A 26,583-nucleotide genomic window follows, 5' to 3' on the forward strand; every position below is an offset into this window, starting at 1 on the left:
AGCTAAATGCCTCTAGCTAAATCTGTAGGTATGTATTTTACTAAAACAAATATATTTGATAATATATATGATAATGGAGAAAGAATCCAAATTGTCAGCCAATTTAAATATCTTGGATTAATAATAGATTCAGAGCTCTCCTTTAAAGCTCACATTGGTAAATAGTTTAAAATAATCAAGTTTAATCTTACAAATTTTTTATGCAATTCAAAATGAAATGTCCACTGAAGCTGCAAAAATGTTTTTGCATTAAATGATTTTCAGCCACTTCAATCCTAACCAGCAGGTCCCAGACAGGTCAGAAAAATAGGAAATTTGGAAATCTTGTACAGGCAATAAAAGTTATGGATAAAAAACCCAGGCATTATCATCACTATGCAATAAACAAACAGTATTTTAAATGGGACAGTCTTCATAAAGTTGCATAAATTGATCCTCTGGCAGAGTTCATCAGCCAGAAACAGCCTTGAGCATGTCACTTGCAGCTCTGTCAGAGGTGACTGTTATATTCCTCTGCACAGAAGCACTTTCATTAAGTCAGCCTAGTCATTAAAGAGTGCAAGTGTGCGGAACTCGCTACTTGAGCAGGTTAAACTGGTTACAACATACACTATATTGCCAAAAGTATTAGCTCATCTTCATTGACTCACATATGTGACATCCCATTCCTAATCCATAGGGTTCAATATGACGCTGGTCGACCCTTTGCAGCTAGAACAGCTTCAAGTCTTCTGGGAAGGCTGTCCACAAGGTTTAGTAGTGTTTATGGGGATTTCTGACCATTCTTCCAGAAGAGAATTAATGATGTAACATACTGATGTTGGACAAGAAGGCCTGGCTCTCAGTCTCTGCTTTAATTCAACCTAAAGGTGTTCCATCAAGTTGAGGTCAGAACTCTGTATAGACCAGTCAAGTTAATCCACACCAGACTCTGCCTCCCATATCTTTATGGACCATGCTTTGTGCACTAGTGCAGTCATGTTGGAAGAGGAAGGGGCCAACTCCAAACTGTTCCCACAAAGTTGGGAGCATGGAATTGTCCAAAATGTCTTGGTCTGCTGAAGCATTTAGAGTTCCTTTCACTGGAACTAAGGGACCAAGTCCAGCTCCTGAAAAACAACCCACACCATATTTCCCCCTCCACCAAACTTCACACAATACACAATGCTTTGCATTGCACTTGGTGATGTATGGCTTGGATGCAGCTGCTCGACCATGGTGCCCATTCCTTGAAGCTCTCTGTGTACTGTTCTTGAGCTACTATGAAGACCACATGAAGTTTAGATGTCTGTAATGATTGACTCTGCAGAAAGTTGGCGACCTCTTCGCACTATATGCTTCAGCATCTGCTGACCCCACTCTGTCAGTTTGCTGAGTTGCTGTCATTCTCCAACACTTCAATTTTCTTATAATGCAGCTGACAGTTGACTGTGGAATATTTAGGAGCGAGGAAATTTCACAACTGCGTTTGTTGTACAGGTGCTGTCCTATCATAGTTCCATGCTGGAATTCATTGAGCTACTAAGCCCATTCTTTCACAAATGTTTGTAAAAACGGTCTGCATGCCTAGGTGCTTAATGTTATATACTTGTGGCCATGGAAGTGATTGGAACACCTGAATACTTTTGGCAGTATAGTGTACAAGGTCTTCACAAAAAATAGAAAATGTGGCTTATCATCACCTATAGCTGTCAACATTAAAAGATAATCCTGTTGTTGTTATTTTGAAGGTATGATAAGTTATGTTGTGATGATGTATGTATTTTTGTTGTTGTTTATATAGTAAGTGTTGCATGTATTTTGTATTATATTGTGTGTGTTTTTTTCTCTCTTTTACATTGTAATTTTACTGCCTTTATTACATCATGGCCAGGGGACTACAGATGAAAACTAGACTTTTGGCTAATTCTGACTTTTTAAACTATGTGTTATAATGTGTTTTAATAATAATAAAATAAACTATAAAGTTGGCACCGCACTACCGAGTCCCTTATCAAGTTACTCAGGTTCAGCATTCAGGGGATGAAACTGGCCTGACATACTCCATCAGTAAACCAAGGGACCCAGGGGAACATATTCAGGTAGTTCACCACAACAGGCTGAAGCTATATACGTTGTCCTTGCCCTCAAGACCCTCTTCTCGATATCATGCTTCTCAGATGGCCTGTAGTCCTGCTACACGGCTGGATATTCTGGTTTTAGGTACTGGGGAGAGAACAGACTTGGCTGATGTGCTGGAGGGGGTGTCTGGGGTTATCGGAGTCTGGATCTGCCGTATCCTGTGCTGGATGTGTTCTGCGTGCCCCGTCTCATCTTCAGGACTTTGTGATTTATTGACAGTGGTAGTTGTATGTGGGGTTTTTTGTTTTGTTTGAGGAATGGGGAGGCTCGGGAGGCTCTATTCTGCTGTTTATGGGGCTGTGGAAATGTCAGGTTATCTAGCACTGACTTCCAGCATTTGTTTTTGGTATGATTACTCTGTTTTAATAATTTGGTATTTGTTTCTGAGGATATAAACTGGGATGTTTATGTTTGAGAGGGGGACATGTGTAATGGATTTATAGGGAAAGTTCCTGGGTGACAATGAACACCCTATTGGGGTGCTGAAGAGTGTTCTTGTTGTTTTTGAGAAAAAAGTCAGAAGAGAAAATAAAGAGTTTGGTGCTCCTTCATATTCATGTTTGTGTTCTCATAAAAATGTTCACATTACAACTCAGACCTTTGAGAAGCTCAGTAACAAACACAAGTGCATCTTTAATACTACACACATTGCCAACAAAAACCGGAGCTACTAGCTTGAATTATGTAGTCAGTATATGCTCCTAGTACTAAATTTACTTTGGTTGTATGTATCAGGATTTAGTGGTGTCACAACAACCAACTATGAAGGTCTTTTAGTTCATATCTGAGCATAAATATTGTAATGTTGCAAGGTGAGAGCAGGATGCGAAAACGAGAACAGAGTGAACACCCTTAGCCCTAAATAGAGTAACATGAAAACGTGCACACCACGTCAGACATCGACTCACGACAAACATAGACAAGACACACACTTAAATACACAAACAGCAAGAAGCAACAAGTGTAACATAATGACATAAGGGACAGGTTATGTGAGTAACTAACGCGCACACACATATACATACACATGCACACAGAAGAAACATAAATACACATAGACGAACGTATCCAGGTACACCGATACTCCCAAAGGCGGCTGTGAGGGGTGTGTCCACACCCAATAATTCCTGCTCAAACTACATAGGCTATTACTACTCATACTATTGTGTTAGCTTGGGTAGTGAGAGCTGTACTGCACTGACACTCAGTTAAATATTGAATTTGGGTGCGTTTACCAATGAAGAATGATCATAGATTTACAAACAACTTTAAGAACGATGTAACTTTAACAACGGCAATTTTAAAGTGTTTCCCACTAATTTTCATTTTTCTCATTATTATACCATAGAAATATAATTTAGAAAAGTAATTACATAACACTCAATTAGTCACCATCGTATATCAAGCCTATAAATTCGTACACAATTAACATTTCATGCATTGGTACAGAAGCATGGCAAACCACATCACAAACAAGATTTTTCTAAAGACAAGCTCACCCAAATATTGCGGAAAAAACTTTCCCAAACCTACAGACATAGTGTATAATTTGCCTTTGTATTTCCAAGTCAGCCGGGTAGCTAAGTCATTCCTTACTGGTCATTCAAAACAGGAGTAAGAAAGCAGCTGTAGAGTGGATACCTGCTATACCTGGATACCAGCATATCCACCAGCAAATGTATCATTCCAGTTGGGCCAGATTAAGGAGTCATGAGTACACTCACTTGATCATAATGAACCATAATGACGACTTGGTGGTTGCATAGGACTTGCACATTCAACATATGAGAGACCTTTATGCAGTGGTGTATGTTTCATTTCAGCTTTTTCACTGGGGTGAGTAATATATAGCAGTATATAATTTGAACAGGAACTATTGGGTGGGGACATGTCCCTCACTGCCCCCCTTAAACTACTATGACTTTACAACAGGGCTCAAGAGGCTGGTGGTGTATGGGGCTCATTCTGCCATCCATTGCACCGAGAATTTCAGGAATACTTCCAATTATATAAAAATAATTGATTTCATGCAATGCACCTTTAGTATGTGGAAAAGTTCTATATTGATGCATGGTACAGCAGTGCTTTAGTCACTGCACGCACACATTTTAGATTTAGCAGCTTTGCTCATGGGCAACAGGAATCACCCTAGTCTGGCCTGACTCAAAGTTATTTAGATGTAAATGATTAATCAGTCCATTTGATTGGTTAAGTCATGTCAAGATTATTAGGCATCATTGGGCAAAGGCAGGTTACACCAGGCTGCCAGTTCACCATATGGCCAACACACACACACCTACCAGCAATTTAGAGTGACCAATCAACCTAACACTCATGACTTTGGACTGTGGGAGGAAACCGGAGTACCCAGAGAAAACCCACACAGGCACAGGGAGACCATGCAAACTCCACACAGAGCAGCCTGGACCAAGAATCAAACCCAGACTGCCTTGCTGTGAGGCAACAGTGCTAACCACCATGCCACCCATGAGTGAAATTGCTTGGAATAAAATTAAACAATATATTTATGCTCAGATTTGAACTAAAAGACATTCATAGTGGATTGTTATGACACCACTAAACTATGATACATACAACCAAACTGAGTATGTAATTTATTCTTGTAGCTTTGCTTTTTTGTGGAATAGGATGTAGTATAATAGATACACGTACGTTTTTGCATGATTTCATGGTTTTATATAAGCAAATGTGCTAATGCCATGCTTTAAAGGGAAATAAGTGGCCTCTATTATATCTTAGGTAGAACTGCATATACATTGTAACATTTCAGTGGGCTGCCTGATACCTCATATCATAGTTTTTCAATGTGGAAAACACATATTAGTTCCCTCAGCAAAGCTTTGAAATTAGGTTTTGAGTCAGATTTCAAAATACACTGCTTGGCAACAACCATCCAATGGGCTATTACTGTGCAGGTATTACGATCCATACCTTCTAACATGCTGGAGAAACCAAGCTGTAAAAGGATCAGGATCAAAGTTTCCTGTAGTGCAGCAAAGAACCACCTAAAGATTGAGCAACAAAAATGACAAATTTTGGGGGAAGACCAAATATGATGGGCAAGTGTGCGAGGAGTATTCCCGCATCTATCACAGGCAGTAGAGGTTTGTGGGAATTTTTTTATTTAGCGTCTGGCGTCGATTGAGCAATGATAGATATTATTCAGGGCTTGTTTCCATAAATCATCTTGGATCACCATATTAAGGTCCTCCTCCCACAATTGTTTAATTTTTACTGCTTGTTGAGAGAGTTTGACAGAAAAGACAAGACAAGACAAGACAAGAAAAGTGACAAGATCAAATTTTTAGCCTCTGGAGAGTCTAACAAGATCTTATACAGGGCATTGTCCTCTGGCAAGAGGCCAGTCAAGGTAAGATTTTGTCTTACGTTGTTCCTTAATATATCTAAATATGAGTATAATATATCTAAGTGAGTTTTCAATAATGCATATTTCAGTTGTAATTGTTCACATGAACAAAGTTGTTTATCAATATACAGGTCTTTTATAGAAAGTATACCCTTATGACTCCACTCTCTAAAGACACTGTCTGTAAGTGATGGGGAAAAGTGTGATTATGCCAGATTGGGATGTTTACTGAAGTGTCAAAACATTTGCGCATGTGTAGGCAATTTTCTCAGAGTTGAGTAAAGTGAAGTGTTGTTCTTTCCGAGAAGACCATGGTCTGATAGGTGAAAAGAGAACTGCCTGGAGGGATGTTTTCTTTATCAGACTCTGCTCAATTGTCAGCCAAGGAGGCATGTCTGAACTAATTGCCAGTACACCATTATTCTAACATTGGCAGTGCAATAAAAATGCAAAAAACAAGGCAGGTTCAAACCACTGTACTTCTTTGGTTTCTGCAGATGTTGTTTAGAAATTTGTGTGACCTATAATCCTAGATGAATGGTAAGATAATAGAATCAATCTGTTTAAAAGTACTGCATTAGTTAGAAAGAATTTCAGAAAACTTATGGATGTTCTTTAAGTATGAGGTTATAAAGTATTTAGCATTACAAACATTTTGGGAAACCCTTGATTTAAAAATGTTTCTGTTGATATATTCTGTTAAGTGCTAGATGGTCTGGCCCAACAGTGTCAGAGTGAACTCATAGCATAGTATAAACCACCTGGCCTGCTGTGCCCTCAAAATGTAGGGTTTCTCTTTGTTCCTAAAATGGGCGACTACAGATGGAGGCAGAGTCTTCTCTCCTATACTGAGATGTATTCCCAGTCTTTACTTTGCTTAAGATTTAATCAAGCCATTTGTTAATCTGCTTTCATAAAGCCCCCAGTAATACAGTCTGCTGGTAATCTGAGTTGTTGACGCCGTCATCCAGACACATCATGTGTTAGGAATAAATGTGGAAAACCTCTTGCTGCGCATAAATATTGTATTCTGCTTTAACAAGATGCACAATCCAAAATCAGTGTTATTGTAAGATACAGCTTCTTTCCACTCTAGGTCCGAACGTTTCCGAATTCGGACAGTAACCATTCTAATTGCATTTCCGCATGAACACGCCACGAAACGCTCACAAACCTTGCTCAGCAAAGTTTTCTCAGTATACGAAACCATGCTCTGGACAGGGTTGCCAGGTTGCTATAGTGATTTACAGCAAAAACGTGTTTCCAAATCCGATATATACCGTGAAAAGCCAAACCGAAAAATAAACATGAAAACAGCTGATGTTCAGCAATTCAACAGTATTCAACAAGTAAATATATTGCTATTTTAAAATGTACAAATCACTAATTAAATTATGGACATTTCAAATTTTTTTTTTGCATATAGGCTACTCAAAGTAACGTTTTTAAATGCATTTTTATGATAGGACTTAAGCAATAAGTAAAGTAAATTAATAAGAAAAACTTGAGAAAAATTCTCTGGTTTACTTCACAAATGCGAGTATGTGCAGCTCAGGTCACAAGCTCAAAAAAAGCAACCGCCCAACTTGCGATCAACTAACATTCGCTTTTTACATATAGCTGCCTCTGTGTTAGCAAGCTAGCTAGCCACTTTTCAAATTAGATTCAAATCTTTCGTATGTGGTCCCCTGCGATTCGTCTTACCGATCTAATATAAAGCTCGGTGCTGTACTCTTGAGCAAAATGCAACTCACTCAAGTACTACACAATTAAAATACTGTGTGGGGGATGGGCATTAAGGCTTATGTTTCATCAAATGCAAACAGTGAAGGTGAGCTATAATTATGTAGTAAATTTTTCAGAGGTTTAAATAAAACCTATTTAGAAATACAGCCGTATTTATGATATCGCCTTTTAATCACGCGAGACTAAAACGAGACGGTCTCAAAGGTTGCCCAGCTCCTCTCACCAAATGAAACTTGCACAGACACGTTACCCCTGTCCAAAACGGGCGTGAGACACATCATTTTTGTGAATGGTGATAAAGCGATAGTATTGCCAACTCGCTATATTTAGTCAGTATTCAGACTAGCTACTTTTAGGAGTTACGTCATTTAGAGACTTTCAGCTAATTTAGGGCAGCTTTCCTGAGGAGCTGGCAACACGCAGTCATACTCCTGGTTTGAGAATGTGCTGCATATTAAGTACTTTATAGCTAGCATGCAACTAGCCACCTAGCTATATGGATAACGCAGAAATCCCACTGTAGTGTGACACTTTTTTGCTCTATGGTTCGATGATTACACAAATGAAGAGAAACGGCAAAAAAAAGACACTCATGCAGAAAGTCAGTTAGAGCCAGAGAATTCAGGTACACTATCCACTTTTGGTTTGAATATTAAAAAAATCAGACTCTGCATATTGCTGCATGTAGACAATTCAGTCCTCCCCAAAAAATCACTATTTGACTCAGTATCAGGATTGTAAGAAGGTGACTTAAAAAGAGGGGGGATTTACAATTCATGCAGGGTCTGCGGCACATAAACAAGCAAGACTGTAATAATAATAATATTGATAATTGATTGATTATTGATAGTTGATGACATTGTAAAGCAAATAACACAAAGCACTGAATGATGATTCTTTATTATCTTTTTATAACATAAAACTATACAAAATGTTGATTAATATTGCCACTTTTTCTTCCACTTTTTTCTTCCACTTCCAATGTTCCAAGAAGAACATTCTTCTTTTTCTCCCAGTGTGCTTCGGGAAAATCCGCCGAAATTGTTTGTAACCTGCCCAATCTGGCAACACTGGCTATGGGCGGCAGATCCTTTACGGGTGTCTTAAGTATGGATGTGATCACTTGGTGTTGCTCAAAAGTACGTATGCCTTTTGTTGCTTTCTCTGTTGCTGACAATGTTTGGAAATTGAATGTCTTGAAGCACTTTCTACATCTAAAAAGATACTGCAAAACAGTCCAAATGATTAATCTCGTCACAAATATACATCGAGTGGATATGTTTAGTGAAATGAGAGGACCCACCCCTAATACTTCCTGGTCACGATTTATGAAAAAATAAAACGTAACAGCCTACAGTGGAAGTAGGCAAATGTCCAACGTGGGGTGGCTGCACCCTGTATTTGCTACAGAATACGTTTGGTGAAGCAGCCTATTTAAGGTAGTTTACATAAATAGTGCAAGTCTAAATAAACAAAAGGGTGGTTTATTAGAAATTGGGAAGTTTGAAGTTGAGAAATCGTTTTAGAATTGTGTTTAACAAAGTGGGTTTGTTTGCAGTGGTGGATTACCGTTTGACGCCCCCCGGGTCTCCTCCTACGACGACGATTATAGACCACTGGAGCCGTGTGATCTTAGTTGGCGTCCAATCATGCTCTGAACTATGCGACCATTAAGTAAATCAAATCCACATATTGCTACGTGTAAACAGAAGTACTGCACCTTATTTGCCAGTAAGTTGACTGAGATGGGCTATGGTGGTCATATTCTTCTGATTGTCTTTTTTAAAAGGATGAGCAAAGTATTAAAAGGGGTGAATTCCATTTTCAAGCTGATCATTTGTTGTTGAGTAGGCTAGCTGAGTGCAAGTCACCTTATAGGGCTTGTCAAAGCAATCTATGAACAGACGGGAAAGGTCTATCGGGGTGAGTATCAGATTAAGTTAGTGCATCGTAGCCTGTATCATCAAATCGCTCGGACTAATTAGCGATATCTAACGGATAACTGCAAGCTAAATACAAACTGGCTTGAGTTTGTTAAAGAACTACAAAAGAAAATAACTTGAGAATTTGCTAGTTTATAACGTCAATTTAACGATATTGTCGACTCATCAAAAACTTCATAATTCAAATTAGAATGTGTTTACAGCATGACAATTTTCAAAAACGTTTTCTCCATGGCAAAAACCTTATATAACTTATGTACTTCATAAGCATGGCAACGACGAATGAATGATGACACGACTTCACTGGTCTATTCCTAACCACAGAAATAGTGAAGTAGGGAAAATGGCCCCAACAAAATTAGAAATGCTCTGGCATTATATCATAAAAACTAAAATGGAGCCCCGTAGTCCATGCACCTTTCTTTTTTTTAATTATTTTATATATTTTTTCATTTTATTTTTAGTTAAGGTTGCACTACAGAGAAAAAGAAACTGGCACAATCTATATATAAACATAACAGTAACAAATTACCATGCACCTTTCTTAACACTTCCCAGGGGGTCGTTTCTCATAGTTACAATGCCACTTTTCAGTTTATAAGGCTAAACTTTGCTGCTTAACATCCAAACTTACCTTTTGCTTAATGCATCACATACTTGAAAATATGATCTGGTACTTTAAAAATGAAAGTTAATATTCTTCCACTCTGCATGCAGTAAAGTTGAAAGAAGTTTTTCAACTTCAACCCCCAAACAAACAAACAGAAATGCAAAACCGTCATTACTGAGTTGAGTTGTTATTGGTGAGTTGTTGAGGACTGACTACCATCCACAAAGGGGCCGAAAAAAATGACTGGAAAATAAGACTAATAGGATATAAAACAAGCTCTTATATAAAACATGAAAGAAAAAAAATAGGTAACTATATATGTATCTCAACATTAAAGTGTATGCATGTACGTCCTGTGGAATTCACATTTGCCATTAACGTTTACCTTTGCGATCAGCTATGTATTAAATGCTGTATTTTCTACAGCAAAAAATAAAACTTTAAAGGTGTGGGCAGTTGCATAGTGTAGATTAGTTCATAAACATTCAACGTGGAATAAGAGTTAAACAATGCAGATTTATATTAAAACGTGCTGCATTGTTTTATGTAAATAAGACAAAATTTAAGATGTGAAATGAAATTAGATAAATGGCATTTCAGTACAAACCCAGATTAAAAACAGCATTTCATTTTAGAAACAGTTTTTGTTAGAAGTTATTCATGTTGGCATCAGCAAAGCAGCCATTATACACACATCTTGGTGTACATGCTGCTTTATTGGACACTGATATTACACTGGCAGTGTCATAATTTTATTTTAATACATTTAACTACATAGCATCAGATTTTTACTTCTTCAATGAGTGTTTGGCTTCTTATATTTGTATACACAGACAAACTATTGCTATGGAAACATTCCTGCAATAGCCTGCCCCTTTGCTTATTATGTAGCCATGGCAGCCATCCCAGAATAGTCCTTTTCGGTTCGTCCGTCCCTCGTGTTGGTGAGTCATAATCTGCAGGGCAAACCACAATTCAAACCGCCTGACATTCTGTGCTATTCTCTCTTTTCTCTTTTCTTACTGGACAGCCTCACAATCACAAGACTCAGATAAGGGGAACCCCCTGATGATAAACTAATAAACACTGTGACTATAGCAACTAATCTATAACAACTAATCAGTATTATCTTATGTTAGTAGAAAAGTGTCTTCTTCTATCTCACTTCAATGAAAATGTTTGTTTGCAATGCTTATTTTAGTTCATGTAAAACTTACTAGGAAGTGAAAAAACAACAGCTTTCTTTTAGAAAGGGAATGCCATAAATGAGTAGCATAGCCACATGCATAAATACTTCTACTTCACTACCGTATTCAACTGAAAAGGGGACAAAGATACATGGCAGTGGTATGGCAACTGCAGTTTACAGAAGTAGTTCAACTGGAATGTAAAAGTGGGGCGTGCTCAGCAAAAGGTGCTAAAACAGAACCAAATGGCCTATATCAGTTAATAAAGCAGGGTCTTGTAAACAGCGTATTCTCATGTTGTCTTCTGTAATGGCACAACCCTGAAGTAACATTTCAGTCAGACTAAAGGTACTCTTTTGTGCACACTGTCGCTTGATTTGCTGCTTTTTCCAGTTTAGGAGGGATGTGCTGATTTGTTGCCACAATTGTGCTATTATTTTCAGAAAAACAACCAGCTAATGAGAAATGCATGTGGCTACAATAATAGCCTACAATACATACCAAAGGCTTGCATCCCTGCAAAATGTTGTAATCACCAACATTTTGCAGGGATGTAAACTTGTGAAAATTATGTAAAACATTTTGGTGTCAGTACTGTAAGTCATGCATGTAAAGATGAATGATTAAAGGTGTATAATGTCCATTTTTAAATGCTTCCATGGCCACAAGAAGTGTCCACCTCTATATATCCATCTCATAAAGATGTGGTACTTCAGATTCAGATGTTTCTGAAGAATTGTACTGTGCCTTCAAGTGTTGTTAGGGACGACAGTTGGATCAGTTGTTGAACAAAATCATTACGATCCAGAGGAGTCTTTTCAACAGATGGTCTTTGGCTAAACGAGAATGAGTGCAATTGTTTTCTTTGGCAGAAATTACCACAAAGTAAAAGTGTTAATCACGGAATTTCCATTGTGTTATCATGTCTACTGTTTTCTTCATTTAACCTTGAAAAAGGTTGCTCCTTTAAAATTTTTCTGAAGTTGATCTTATGACACACCCAAAAAATTCAGTCCCCCTGCCCCTCCCGGTTCTTTTCCTTCACTCCATTCTCTGCATGAGTGGTATGGCGTGTATTGTAGTCATACAGGATGACTCATCCTGACACACCAGCACTTAGTCTTGTTATTTGCTCTAGTGCACACAAGCAGACACACCTATGCACTGCACACCAGGAAACACACCCGTTACCACATATCCTAGTATTAAGCTATTGAGACATTCCATTTTACAGTTTACACTAACTTAAAGTATGGAACAGACTTGCTGTGACTGCAGCAGGTAATTGTTTATAGATTTCCCCCTCCCCATAGTTTCATAAAAAGTTTTTGTAGTTGACATGCTTCAATGTAACACAGATGCTAAGCATTGAGCACTAAAGGCACCAGTGCCAAATCAACATGTAGTGTTGTTAACCTACTCTTGTGTTCTCTTGCTTGCAAAACAATCATATTTTTCTTTTTTGTCTGTTGCAGCAAGACCTATTGACTTTATTCTTGTCCCTAACTAAAATCACTTTCTTCCCCCATAGTAACTTGCCACACCCTGTTCTTTGCTAAGAGAGGCAGGATAATAACCTCTTCTTTGTTTACTGAGTTCACCTGCTGTTTGTTATGTGTCTGTGCTGAATATGGGTGTGACAGATTTGTTGAAGTAGTGCTTCACAGTTGAGCCTTTATGCACCCCCCACACAAACAGTTTACATTGACATTACTGTATGTCTGTATTTCTGTATCTGCTGCTCTGTTACAAAGTGTATGTTACATAGCAACAATATCTGGCCAATAAATCACTGAATTTTCTTAAAATCCTGTTGTGCAATTTATGATCACTCATAGTAGGCAGGAAAATGTTTCATAAGACACACAGCCTTTATGTCAACTGGAAAGTTCACTGAGAAATACTCTGAGCTTAATGGGCATGCAAAAATGTAAAAGATGGTTCCATGTATAGCAATAAACATGCTTTCAGCTTAAATTGTTTGGCATTTTTTTGTGCAACAGTGTTTGAGCCTGCCTTTCCTATATGATCATGGGATTCATAGCTACAGAAAGTTGTGACATCCATTGAGAGACTAATACTGTGTAACATAATATAACTTTAATGAGACAATAGTAATGAGACAATAGTAATTTGTTCAGTATTCGCTTGGAATATTTGCAGACTGCCCTAAAATGTTACAATGTAATTTTACTAAAAACTTTTCAATTCTAAAACAATAAGTCTCAGGTTCCTTGCATAGCATTAAACATGCTTTCACTTTTAATGTTTGACATTGTGTTTTTTTCAGTTTTTGTGCAACAGTGTTTGAGCCTGCCGTTCCTATATGATCATAGAATTTGTAGATCTTTCTATAAAGAGTGAAAAGTGAGAAACAACCATGTAAACTACTATGGCTTGTTGTCAGTACAATTAAACATTTTTAACATTATGCTCTTTAGGAATGCATTAACTAATAAACACAGCATTTTTATTTTCTAGTTAGAATGTTAGAACAAAGTCAGAGTTTGATGGGATTTTGAGAAAGCAGAAGCATTGCAAATAAACTGTTTTGAAAAGGTGTAAGTAACATGCAGCAATAAAGGAAGAATTAAAGGGTTGCCGATGGGAGAGGCTGTTTGGCACATTCTTAGCATGACAGGTTCATCAGGTAAGTCAACGGCTATGTAAATCAGATAATGTGCATGCACTTTTTGCAAGATATTTTCTCTTGTAGCATTTCTTAATATTTTTCATTTGAGAGTTCATTCTTATCTGTCAAAACTACAAAATCTCAAAAATTAAGTTAAAATTCAAGGAAATAATATTTTTACAAATCAACCTAATTCATACGGATTGCTACATGAATTACATTCCAAGTGTGGATATGTATGTATTCCTTGTAAGTCACGTAAGCTGTGGAAGACAACCCTAGAGACCAACTTCTGGACAATCGAACAAATCATAATCAAGTGTAGGATTGCTCAAGGAAATACTCTGTCCCTGAAGCTGTTCTGCATAGACATGAACCCCCTCAGTGAAATCATCACCAAATGTGGCTACAGATAGTGGCTATGGAATGGAGCAGCCAATAGGCACCTCTTCTCAGGGATGACATCCAATTGTATGCCAGAAGTGACCCTCTCCCTAATCCATTTGGACAAACGGATCTGACTAATACATTCGGATTGGATAAGTGGTCAGGAGGTTACAAGCAGAGGGAAGGTGGCTAAAGAAGAGGGTGTGGGCTTCTACAAATGCTTCTAAGATTGCCTAAGTAGGAGATAGAGGCAACTGACATCAAGACAAGTCAACCACTTACAATGCACAGAGGGTTTCATCCCAGGTCCAGCAGTCTGAGACTGTATGCCAAGCATGGTATGTAGGACAGAGGCATTGGTTACTGTATGGCAGCACAGGAACAAGGAACCAATACAATATGGTGATCTACCTCACCAAATAAGATCTGAGGTACAGGCTGTGCAATTATGCTCCTGAGACAATACAGCACATGACAGTGGGATGCAAGGTGCTAGCAACCAAGTGGCTGGCATAGTATGTAGAAACATCTGTACTGGAAGCTCCAAGGTCAAAGTGGGATATACTGCGAATGGTGGTCGAGAATGACTGAGCTAAGATCCCCTGATACTTCCAGACAGACTTCCAGATTAGTGGTAATGGCTAACTGGAATGTAGTAAAGAAGAACAAATGTAAATGTAGTAATCCCAAGCAACACCAGGAACAATAAACACGTAAATCTTGAGAAGGCAACATATCCATGTTAATTGGAGACCGGGGGTTGTAAGCCCCACACTGGGATTTCAAATTCCAGGAACAACATCGGTGATCTCCATCCAGAACAGTACAGTCCTGGTACAGAACAGTACAGGTTTACATATACTTGCTCTTCCCTGGGCAGTCTATGTAATTTGTGAAAGCATTTATAGTTTCAAAGCTATTTATCTGTGCGTAAATACAACACTTATTGTCATTACTTCGGAAATAAATGAATGCAGTTATTATTAACAAAATACATATGCATTACATGACATTCTAGGCCTTCGTGAGTATTTTGTTCACATTAGCAAGCCTATTTCAACATCCCAAACGTGTCGCGACAACAAGGCTGTGAGTGAATCAAACAGTGGGTGGACCAAAGCAGCAAACGACCACTCCCTGCTACACCGTTACCTCCCGCCCTCCTTCCCCCTGAAGATCCCTTCCCTGCTCAACTCTAAGTCATTCTCCTTAGCCCGAAGTTACGACGACACAAAAAGAAAGAACAGTGAGAGAGTAAAGGCAAGTAAACAAAATACATTAAGCCCATTAAGTGCTTTCACGTGTGGAAAACGGAGAAATAAAAGTTACAAAACTTTCAAAACACGTTTTCGAACGAATAGGCTGGGGGAAAAACTTGTCGGGGCTGTGGCAGAAAGACGAGGACGTCAGAAGATGCTCGCGCTAAGGTGTTAAACTTTTGGAAGCAGGATCTGCTCCCAGGTAATTAAAGCTCATTTTCAAAATTCCTATTAGTCTAAAACAACATTTCTTAAGTAGATTCTTGCATTTCATACCCGTGTATAGATGGTGAAAAGTAACATACCGACAACGATGCGATGAAATTAAGAAAGTTGTAGGGACACTAAAGAGGTTATTGTTCATAAATACCTATTTGTGAATCTTACTAACGATAACTCAAGAGGTGTAATGCGAACATGAGGAGAAGTGGGTGTGTATCTAGTTGCATAAATGACCTCTCTGTTGCGCATTGTTTTCCTGGGACTATCAGCGGCACATTCAGTGTTCAATCTTATTTAATTTAGTGTAAATCTTAATTTAGCATATAGTATTCAAGTTCTGTTAAGTATGTCAAGTTCTTGAAAGACGATGCCAGAGGTGTTAGCAATAAAATGGACTACTGATTGTGTTGGGGAAATGCTGTGGTATTTTTGCATGTTATGCAAACACAATCCCCCAACACTGTAGTCGGTGGGGGAAAAATCCACCAGTGCTGTGGCGTTTGCAACGTGGATATATCGCTGTGACTCGCTGAAGGAGACTACGCCTTTGGTTTCGCTTACAACCTTCATGCAACAGATGGAAACTTTTCCGCGCTCATGTAATTCTGTAGATCGGAGTCTCATTTTATTTTCAAGAGTTTGTTTTTATAAGCGTCATTCTTGTGTTCATTCTTCAGTTACTTTACCTCATAATCTCTTGTGCAGTTTCATACCCTGCCAAATGTGGACACAGCCCAGTTTTTGGATAACGTCAGCAAATATTCTGCTGTATGACTTTAGAAGTGGAAAAATGAAAATGTTGTATTTATTCACACTGAACTGATCTCAATGATTCAATGACATTTGCAAAATGAATATTAGATGCACGGAAATGAGCAGAGTTCAGAAATTTTCTTAGTTTTGCCTCGATTTTCTTAACCTGGGATCCTGGCCAGGGTGTGGGGAGTGAGACAGAGGGGGAGGGGAGTGATGGAATGTAGTGGTTTGGAAAGACTTACTAATTGAAACCAGGTCTGAAGCAGAAGAGGGAAAAGTACAGCTTGCTAAAATGAGAAAGAATGAATGTTTAATTCATGCCATATTAGGTGTCCTTCATATAAATTAAACCAACTTCAAGTTTTAAGAATACATACTTGTTTGCGGGTGAAAAAAACAAAGAAATTGGTGTCGTTTGCATTATTTTTGGAACCGTTAAATACCAGCATGAACAGCTCAAACAAATCTGTAACTTTTTCATAAAAAGTTAAACGAATAACTATAGAACTATCTGAATATCTACAGAACTATAGATTTCAGTGGAGGAAGTGCATTTTTAGATCCCATCCCCCTCCTGCCACACCCTTTTTGCTCCCTTTTGAAGCCAAATGTATCAGAAAGTTAGTCTGTCAGTGAGATTTATTGATGCAATCTAAGGTAAATTTAGTTTTTACATGTTTATTCGTTCCTTTGCAAGAATTTCAGGCTGTCTAATGATGACTTTTATGACTTTTTCAGTCCTAGCAAGAATTAGGATCAATCAAAGTCCAATTGTCTTATGTTTCAAGTTAGATTTTCTTTAGGTCATTGAGTGTTAGTGTCTCTAGTACACAATGAGTGATCAGTGGACAATTCTTCAGAATTTATATTTGAATAATGCACCGTATTGTATGTTTATGCACAGAGTTGGCATTGAAGCATCACTGCTCACAGGACCTGGTCTCTGTGGCACTTTCTCTTCTGAGATGTTTATAGTGTAGATAGGGCTACCTTTGAGGAGTTTGCTATGGTAGTGTGAAACGGAAAGAGTCCGGACTCACACACTTCCTCTGTCATTTCCTGACAGGCTTCTAGAGGGTTTGCTATCTATACCAACAGGAGAAAAAAATTAGTGTTTGTAACATTTTCTGTTCATGAACAAACAATGCCATGGCAAAGGTCATGTTGATATAACAACAACAATCATAGTATTAATATTGTACTTTTTCTTATTTTTCTTCTTTTCTTATTATTATACATTTATTGTTATATATTGTATATTACAATGTATTCAATCAGCTATAAAATTGTTTTGGACTTTTTTCGTTTGGAATATTCATCACAGTTTGGGCCACAAATGTAGAGTTGGTGACAAAAACAGCTAATCCGCTCAATGATGCAGTTTTGATTGTATGATGATTAACAATCACTTTTATTTTCATTTTTTCCCTGTATTTCCTGGATTCCTCTGACATTTTAGTAGTTATTCTTTGTACATTAACTTCAAGCCAAGCCTAAGAATTACTGACTGAGGAAAATGCAAACAATTGAGTAAAAAAAGTTGTCAGAAAACTTTGTAAATGCACACTGTTTACCTGATAGGTGTTAGTGGGTGTGGTTACAGTATAAGCAGTATGAAACTATGGGTGCATCTTTTGCAGGAATGAACATGACTTAAAATGTCAGAATTCATGCTGAGAACTTCATGTTCAGTTAAGGCATATGTGTGGTAAATTATATAACAGATTTTTCTCAACTTGCTGATACCTGTTGATTTATTATCAGAACAGTTACAAAAAGCTTGATTACTAGATTTAATACGTTAGCAAATAGGTAATTAGAGGATACTGGCTATATAAGTGGCAGCAGTTACCAGACATGTTTTGAATGTTTATATTGCATTTGTCTTAGGTACTCATAAGAATGATTTTGACACATGTTGTATTGTAGTATTATTTTTTATGATGCATAATTATACATTTATTTTGTACTTTTGGCTAAGAAGGTTTTGAAGTGTTTTACAGCATTAGCATAAGAAGCTAATAGTCTTGTGAGTGACAATAGGCGTGATCTGTCCTTTACTCCATTTATCTCTGTCCTTCATGCTCAGCATTACGCGCAAATTTTACATACCATGGTCTGTGTTCAGAAGTACTTCTAGCCATGGTCTTATTCAATAATACCTTGATTTATCAACATACACTGCATTCCTTAAATGGTCCATACAAATAATATTGCTTAATAGCAATCAGTAATAATAATAATAATAATAATTGAGGTTTATTTATTATTCTTTTTGCTTGATTGGTTGGTTTTAGAAAATTGAGAATCCTACCATGAATCATTTGAGCATTTCAGAGCTCTGGATATAAATTTTTCACTTCATGTTTTACAGAGGTATTAGGTACTGAAACTGAGCCAGTACATTTTGTCAGTTCAGTAGGGACAGTGATACTGAACAGTGAAGTACAATACTTTACTTTTAGTATTAAGCCCCCCCCCCCCCAATCAAGCTAGTAGATTTATTGAGTATTGGCATTTTAAGAAACATACAGTATTGGCATAGAAATTAGCTTGCCATGGGAAAACTCATTCAATTAAACAATACATCATTAAATGTAAACAACAAAGACAGAGGATTTCTTATATCTAATTATTCATCATTTTTTTATTGTTCAGTTTAAGGGAAGAGGACACCTTTTGCATTTTAATACATTCTTATACACTCATACTGTGCAGAACTGTGTGTGTGTTATAAACAACAAGGTCTTTATTAAGGGACTATGGATAAATCTTTTTATGAAAAATAACTATCATTAATATCATTTATAATAACAATAATATCATTTATCTTCAATCGGTGTTAGGTAAAATGTAACAAAAGGAGATGTGGTGGGGTTTGACTGGGTGAACAGAGTAATTTGGCAGAGTGTAGAACATTGTTTTGGAGTTAGTCATTGCAGGAGGGGCTGGGCTCTCTTCCAGCTGGCCTTACGGATCTATCAAGGAATGTGTGTGACTGGAGGCCAGGGTGGGGCTTTCTGCTCTCTGCTCTGAGCATGGGAAGATGGCGTGCTCACTGCTGCTCTGTTTTTTAACATTGGGTGTGTCTAGAACTTTAGATGCAGTATGTGATGACTAGAATGTACCATAGACACTTGCAGCTGACACATTTTTGTTAGGTCTATTGGGTTATCTCATTCCAAACCCATATTAGTTTAACCTTGTACTGTAGTAGCATAGTAAATCTTGCCATATTTCACATGCATAATTTGTTTGACATTGTTCTTGAGTGGGTCCATCAACTCTAAGTCAGATCTTACACCATACATTTACTCTTTGTGCTTTGTGTCCTTTGTCCTCCTTTGCCAACTCCAGCATTAGCAAGGTGAGCAGAATGAATACAGTTGAGTACAATGTGGATTTCACTCTGAAGTGTACACAGCTGCTCTACCACACGTTGTTCTGTGCAAACACAGTCACATGTTCATCTAGCCTTGCTTTTATTACCATAGATCTGTGTCTTTTTCAGTCACAGTTCTGAAATATTGAGACATAATGAAACAACATGATAGTGAGAAGGATTATGTTTTCAACACGATGATGAGTTTTAGGCAGTTGAGATGAATGAAAAGAACATACCTCTATGTTGTATATGAACAGCATTGCACTATTAATATAATCAACATGAACTTGTGAAGGCCTCTGCCTTAATCAATTTTGCCAGTTGACATTCGGTATTTGTTATTCAAGTTTCTAATTAAGTCACCTTTTCAGTCATGAAAAACTGAATTCTTAACTCAAATCAATAGGATAACTGAGATTCTTAAAACTAATAGGGAGGTCCACCTATTTTAATTGCTAAATCAGGACATCAATTAATTGTGTATTAAGATGACTGTTGCATCATTTCACAAAGTATCACCTTTTTCTTTCTATAAACTGTTATTACTTTTGAGTCTTTGATAGTCATTATAGTTAAACCACACTGAAGCCACTTAATTAAAGTTTTCTTTCAGCTTGGGCAGGTCTCCACTTGCACATACTTCTCTATGCTAGTTCCATCATTTGTTTACAGTGTCATTTAATGAGAAGGGAAGGTTTTTTTATTCCCCCTTCAGGTACTCCAGGTACATGTATCAAAAATGCACTATTCTTTGAAACAAGAAATGGAAAGACTTGAAGGTTCAGTGAGAAACTCCTCTAAACTATTATTTGATGTAAAATGGAGTGAACCTTGTACTGAACTATCCATTCAGTGTATGGTATACACGGTATGGAAACATACATGTATACATACTGGAAAAACAAAAAACATCAATAATTTGCATCACCCCGACTTTAAGTAATTCTTTATTTGTTAATAATGAATTGATATATTACTACATTACTATATATTGAATTTTTTTCAATATATCTTTCCATACAATTTCACATACAACTAATTACACATTCTTAGCATTACTTTTGCCTTATAACTTACTTCTTAAATTACTTTATTAACATATGCCTTCTAATAGGCCACCAGGCAACATTTTAGTGCACAAAAAATATGGGACTTAATTGATACTCTTGTGCTTTGTTTGATGTTGATCCAGTGGCAGAATTGGATTACATTTTGTGTGATCTTATTTAAATTAGGATGAATCTTGCATCGTCACTGGCTATTGGTATCACTGACCTCTCACAGTTTCTTGGGTGTACTGAAAGACACCTTTAAGCAACGCAATTACTGTAGTTTCCTCATGAATGCAACTTGAATTGTCCTAAGGAGAAAAATAGTTAAATTTAAGGATAAAAAAAATTTCAGTGGCTGCTCAGCTGGATTGAACAGTATGTTTCATTCATGGCTACATCTCAGGGAATGCTTGTTCAGGCAGTGGCATGTTTAATATGCAGTTATAAGTCGTGTTGTCAAAGAATGAGGTACTCTGGCCTTCAAAAGCCTTTGCATTTAATAAGATTTGCTTTCAATAGATAGTAACACTGGCAAGGAGTTTGATATAATGACAGCTAGAATAGCACAACAAATATCTATGGATTTTAAAGGCATGAAACAAAAAAATCATATGGCTCGCCATTTTCTTGTTTAGATAAAAAATCTTACTTTATAATGTAGCACCTTATACACAAAATATCACAATTTTATACTGTATGCAAAATACCTCTGCAAGAGGTACTCATATGGGGATTTGCATATGATTGCTTTCCTGTGAGTAAATCACAGGGTATGGGAGAAAGTATTTAATTCCTTTAATCTTAGATTATACTCAAAACTCACAACTCACAACTTTAAAGATTTGGTATATAAGTCTGCCTTTCTTGATTTGTAGCCCCATGAAATTTGTTGTATTACTTTTTTATTGGGCAGAAAAAATGGTTAGAAGTCATCCAAAGTAGTGGGTGGGTACATTTATTTTTAGGTATTAGGTATTAGGTAGCAGTAGCAGGTGTTGTGCCAGATGATATCTTATTTAATTTCAGTCTTCAGTAGGCTTAATAACAAATCCAATAATTTTACCTAATACAGGAATGAACTCAAATGTGGGAATTTACAAATCTAATTCAACCTTCATGTTTCAGAAAACTGAAAACAAACTTTTGGGTGTGTGCTGTCTTAAATAATGTCATAATTTAGGCTTGTTTATGACAAGGTTGTCTTTATTGTTCTCATGTAATATCCATTTCAGTCACTATCGCCCTCTGAGGCCAAAGCGGAGAAAGTGAAGAGCAATGGGTGTGGCTGTATTTTAAAGGGAAAGGGGAAAAGGATTTTGATTATCCCCATAGTCTAAAGCAACCCAGGCCAAGCAAAGCCAGTGTAAACTGGTTTTCATGTGCATTCCAATTATAGGACATTATGAATGTTAGATTTTGTTCTTGCTGAATCTGTACAGTTATCATATTATGAAGTGTGAATATGAGAGACATGGCTTTCTTATGTGGCTATGAAATTGTTCCAAACCTTTATATGGGTCTAATGTTACACTAATATTCTTCCTTTTCTCAGAAAACAAAGCAAGAAGATACTGACAGAGAGCGTGTCAGGTTGTGCCTGACTCGGTAAGTTTCTTGATTTCTGTTCATTCACTAATTTGGTTGAAAATGTAAAAAAGTATGGCATGCACAGATAAACAATCACTATTTTGATTTGAAATTTCTTGTTAAATTCAAATTTAACCCTGTACACAGGGTTGTTCAGTTGTACCTGTGTGCACAGGTCTACCTCATTCCCAGTATGTTTACTCTCCCTATTGCCTCCTCACCTGTTCACGACATCCATTTCCTCATCCCTGTCAAGACAGGCCTGTTCATACTAGCAGCTCATTGAAAATGACTACAAAGATATTTTCATGAATTAGGCTCAGGATATTTTGGTTTTCTGAAAAACAATAAAATTAAATGGGGATAACTTAATGGTCAAATGAATTATGCTTGGTAGCCAGTGTGATTTGTGTGCTGATGTGGTCTACGAAAGCTGTTGGAATAGGCATTGCTAAGAAAGCTTAACAAAACAGAAATCTATGTTGATTGATGTGGATTTGAGGACTAAGGGGATTTACTGCCCCCTTTAGAGACTTGAAGAGATAAGGGTGTGGCATGCAAAGTGCTAAAGCTTGCCTGAGACAGACAGAGGAACATCTAATGTCATGTAATTCTCATGTAATTGAAATGACAACAGTATTAGTTATTTCCTCTGATGTTTTAAAATGTTTCAAAGAACAAAGAAAAGAACAAAATATGTATGATTTTGAGTTTACCCACTCTTTAAAATAACTATTACAACATGTGTATCTATCTGTGATAAACTCTTGGAGATCAAGGTAATGCTTTTTATTTAAGAAGTAGCTTTTATTTCTTTTTTACTCAAGGGGATGACAGATTAGATGTGTTTTTAACAAAGTTTATGATCCTGTGAGACATGTTTTGATCAACGATTCATGGATCTGCATGAATTCTGTCCACAGTGTACCGTCAGACAGAATTGGTCAGAACTGGGAAAATATTTAGATTTCCTCTCTATCAATCACTTGCTATAAAGCAATGCTCTATGTTGTCAGCTGGTTGTTTAGTACTATTGTTTTATCTTGATTTTATGGGTGGAAAGGGTGTTAGTGATCAAATTTCTTTAATGTTAGATACTTTGAGATACTTATGTCAATCTGCTTATGAAACATCAGATGCAGATCTGTCCATAACTTCACATGTTTACTACGTTCTAACATTTCAAATGAACAAGTACTGTTTTGTACTATCTTGATAGTTTGTCATTATTATATTAAGAGTCAAGGGGCAATTTGTGTAGTGGAATTGCAGCTCAGAACAAACTGTAATTAGCAACATTAGTCAAAGATAATGCAAATAAGTACTAATAAAGTCTTTGAATTCTTGTATACACAAGGACAAATTTTGACTTCCAAGATTAAAATTAGATGGTTAAACAAGGCACTTATGTAACATTGAAGTAAAATTTATATTATTTGTGAAGCAAATCTACATAATCTACCTGATGTTTTCCATTAGTTAATTACATATTAATCATAATCAGAAGGGTCTCAGTCACACTGTGTGAAATATGCATGTGGGTGTATTCATAACAAAAAGGTCTCATGGATTGTTGAGGGGGTGGTATTAATAAAACTGAGATTTCTTTGTTTGAAGCTGGAATGGCAGACCCACATGTTTACCAGGCAACCCTACAGAAATATTTATCAGTAGTTTTTCAACTTCCTAGTTTTTTAATCTTTAATTTATATGTTTGAAGCATTACATATTGACTTTTTATAGTAAACAAAATTAATCTGCCATGGTTACAATAAAATAAGGCAGTTGAGCAGATGGAATTTTAGGTACAGATGTTATAATTGTACAGTAATCTAATTTGACTGGACTCTGATTTGCACAAACATTACAAGCTGCAATGTGAAGTAAACTGAATATTATTATTATTTACAAAAGTATATAAAAGAAAAAGAAAATGTATATATATTAGAATTCTTAGGTCATTTATATATTGGAATTCTTAGGTCATTACTTTGGGTTTGCGTTTGTTCTTTGATATTGAATCTGAGATTTGATCAGACTGTTTTTTTTTGGGGCTTGGGTGTGGTCTCATTTCAGTATAGACAGAGTCAGTGAAGATTTCATATATACATTTTAGACAGGCATTTTATTGCCATCTAGTGGCATTCATCTGATCTGGTTTCCCAATAGTTCCATGAATGCAACCAGATGGAAGTAGAAGTAGGCAATTTGACAATCTTGTAAATGATTATAATGTTATTAAAGATTTGAAACTGAAAATGAAATAGTTTTGTAACACCTTTTTCAATAATGCCCTACTTCTATTATTGCTTTTACTATATTGTCTGCTTGCTTTATTTTTAAAAGTCCATTCTTGATGTATGAAAGGTGATATACAAATAAAGTTTTATTATTAAAAATTCTATTATTATTACACTGTAGATGTTGGATTGATATATTGCAGATTTTAAATGTTTTGTCTGAATGACTAAAATCTTGTATTTTGATTTCAGGGAAAGAAACAAGATCTGGTATAACCCATTCTAGGGGCCAGGTCAAGGAGAAACAAAACTTGAAGTAAGCCTATTAGTTCAGCATTATGTTTTTTGTTATTATTTAACTACAGGATAGTGCACTATCAAATACTGAAAAATGTCATTTGAATGGACTCTTGTGTCATTGTTTTGAATGTGATCATTAACATGCATAAAAAAATGAAACTTTCAAAAACAAGGGAATTTATTCAATTAATGGCCAGATTACTACATGTCACCAAAGAAATACAGCTGAAATTATTATAAATGAATAGACAGTTAGATTCTTAGTAGATTCAAACTGCTGTTTGGCTTCCGTTCAATTCATTAAAATAACAAGATAACAGGTGAGATGATTTTAATCAATAAAATGATCAGTGGATTATTTCATGATACAATGAAAGAGCGCAATGATGTATATCAGTATTTCAATGGGACTGGCTCAGAATATGAAAAACAATAATGTAGCTTCTTTCATTCTTTTCTAGATGGCTGACAATGAGGATACAAGGGAAGTTCTCTTCCCACAGTGGATGGGAGCTGATAAACATGGGCTTAAAATAGAGCAAAAAGGTCAAGGAGAGATTTTCATCAAAGAAGTGACTGACGAATCCCCTGCAGCTCACACTGGGAGAGTATTTGAAGGTAGAGAATAACCTCTCTTGACATGTAAAACATTATTTGTTGCAACTTTGCAGGCTCTTTCTCAAAAAAGATTAGCACTTTTCAAAACCAATGTACACCTGCTATCTAAATGAAGTAATGTGTCCCACTTTCACAGGTGATCAAATTGTTGGCGCTACAATTTATTTTGAGAATATGAGCTCTGAAGAAACAGCTGATTTATTGAAGACTCTTAACCGACACAAGGTTGGACTAAAATTACAACACAAGACAGGAGATAAATCGCCTTGTCGTTCTCCCATGGGCACATTGTCATGGGAAGGACAAGGTGGATTTGGAGGCTCTAGTCCTGACATTATACTAGTAAGTAACTGCTTTATTGCTGGTGCTCTTCAGAAACATTACACTAGCTTCTTTGCTGTAATTATAACATTTACAAGTAATTTCAGCTTCTAAAGATCTTTAGTTGTTGTTGTAGAACTAAATGTTTAGCTATCACTGTAGGACTAAATGTAGCAAAACTGCATGGCATTTATAGTGACAAGCATATGTGTATTGCTAATGGAGTTACTGAGAATTACATTGATTTCCTACTTAAATTACATTATGAAAGTCATAGAACTATCTATTATATTGTGTGTTACAACTCACAGAGATATCATTACATATGCATACCATTGCTCCATAGTAATTAATGTGTTTGAGGGTCACTCATTTGCATGTGAGGGACCCCTGGACATATTTTCTCTTTATTAATATTATGAAGGCAATGTAATGATATTTAATGACAGCTCTCAATATTTAATAATGATAACTAAGCCAACACAAATGTCTACAAATGTTAGTATAGGTGTCATGGTAGCAAGGGAGGGGAAGCCGAGAGTGGTGCACAACACACAACGTTCATTAAACATGCAAACAAATACAGCGGGTGGCAATAACAAAGACTGACAATAGAGGGCAAATCACAAAGGTTTAAATACACACACATTTAATGGGCATAAAACAAGAGACAGGTGAAACAGTAGGTAAGCTATCAAGGGGGTGTGACAACAACAACAATCAACAACAAACAACAGACATACATAGCAGACTACCCAGGGCACCTATACAGGGGGTGTCTGTGCCATACCGTTACAATAGGGCAGTCGTGGCCTGGCGGTTAGGGAAC

At 36.7% G+C, this 26,583-nt stretch overlaps 1 protein-coding gene and 2 long non-coding RNA genes across 5 annotated transcripts in view; 2 read left to right on the forward strand and 1 right to left on the reverse strand.

Annotated features, from left to right (window-relative positions):
• Positions 1-5,396: 5,396 nt before the first annotated feature.
• Positions 5,397-8,952, forward strand: LOC143526910 (uncharacterized). Its single transcript, XR_013133989.1, has 3 exons — positions 5,397-5,512; positions 8,272-8,394; positions 8,814-8,952. It is a non-coding gene; the product is annotated as an uncharacterized LOC143526910 (long non-coding RNA).
• LOC143526911 (uncharacterized) lies at positions 8,140-8,939 on the reverse strand. Its single transcript, XR_013133990.1, has 2 exons — positions 8,825-8,939; positions 8,140-8,480 (listed from the first exon to the last, which is right to left on the reverse strand). It is a non-coding gene; the product is annotated as an uncharacterized LOC143526911 (long non-coding RNA).
• A 6,334-nt stretch (positions 8,953-15,286) lies between the features above and the next one.
• ahnak (AHNAK nucleoprotein) overlaps positions 15,287-26,583 on the forward strand; it is a 33,396-nt gene continuing 22,099 nt past the window's right edge. Inside the window, exons 1-5 of one of the 3 annotated variants that reach the window (XM_077021699.1) lie at positions 15,287-15,475; positions 22,241-22,293; positions 24,768-24,831; positions 25,277-25,433; positions 25,570-25,775. In XM_077021699.1, coding sequence (XP_076877814.1) covers positions 25,277-25,433; positions 25,570-25,775 — 363 coding nt within the window. In that variant the 5' untranslated portion in view covers positions 15,287-15,475; positions 22,241-22,293; positions 24,768-24,831. The remainder of the gene's footprint in view (positions 15,476-22,240; positions 22,294-24,767; positions 24,832-25,276; positions 25,434-25,569; positions 25,776-26,583) is intronic. The other 2 variants (XM_077021701.1, XM_077021700.1) reach the window with 2 other exon arrangements.

This window comes from Brachyhypopomus gauderio, chromosome 11, assembly GCF_052324685.1.
Source record: "Brachyhypopomus gauderio isolate BG-103 chromosome 11, BGAUD_0.2, whole genome shotgun sequence".
Lineage (NCBI taxonomy): Eukaryota > Metazoa > Chordata > Actinopteri > Gymnotiformes > Hypopomidae > Brachyhypopomus > Brachyhypopomus gauderio.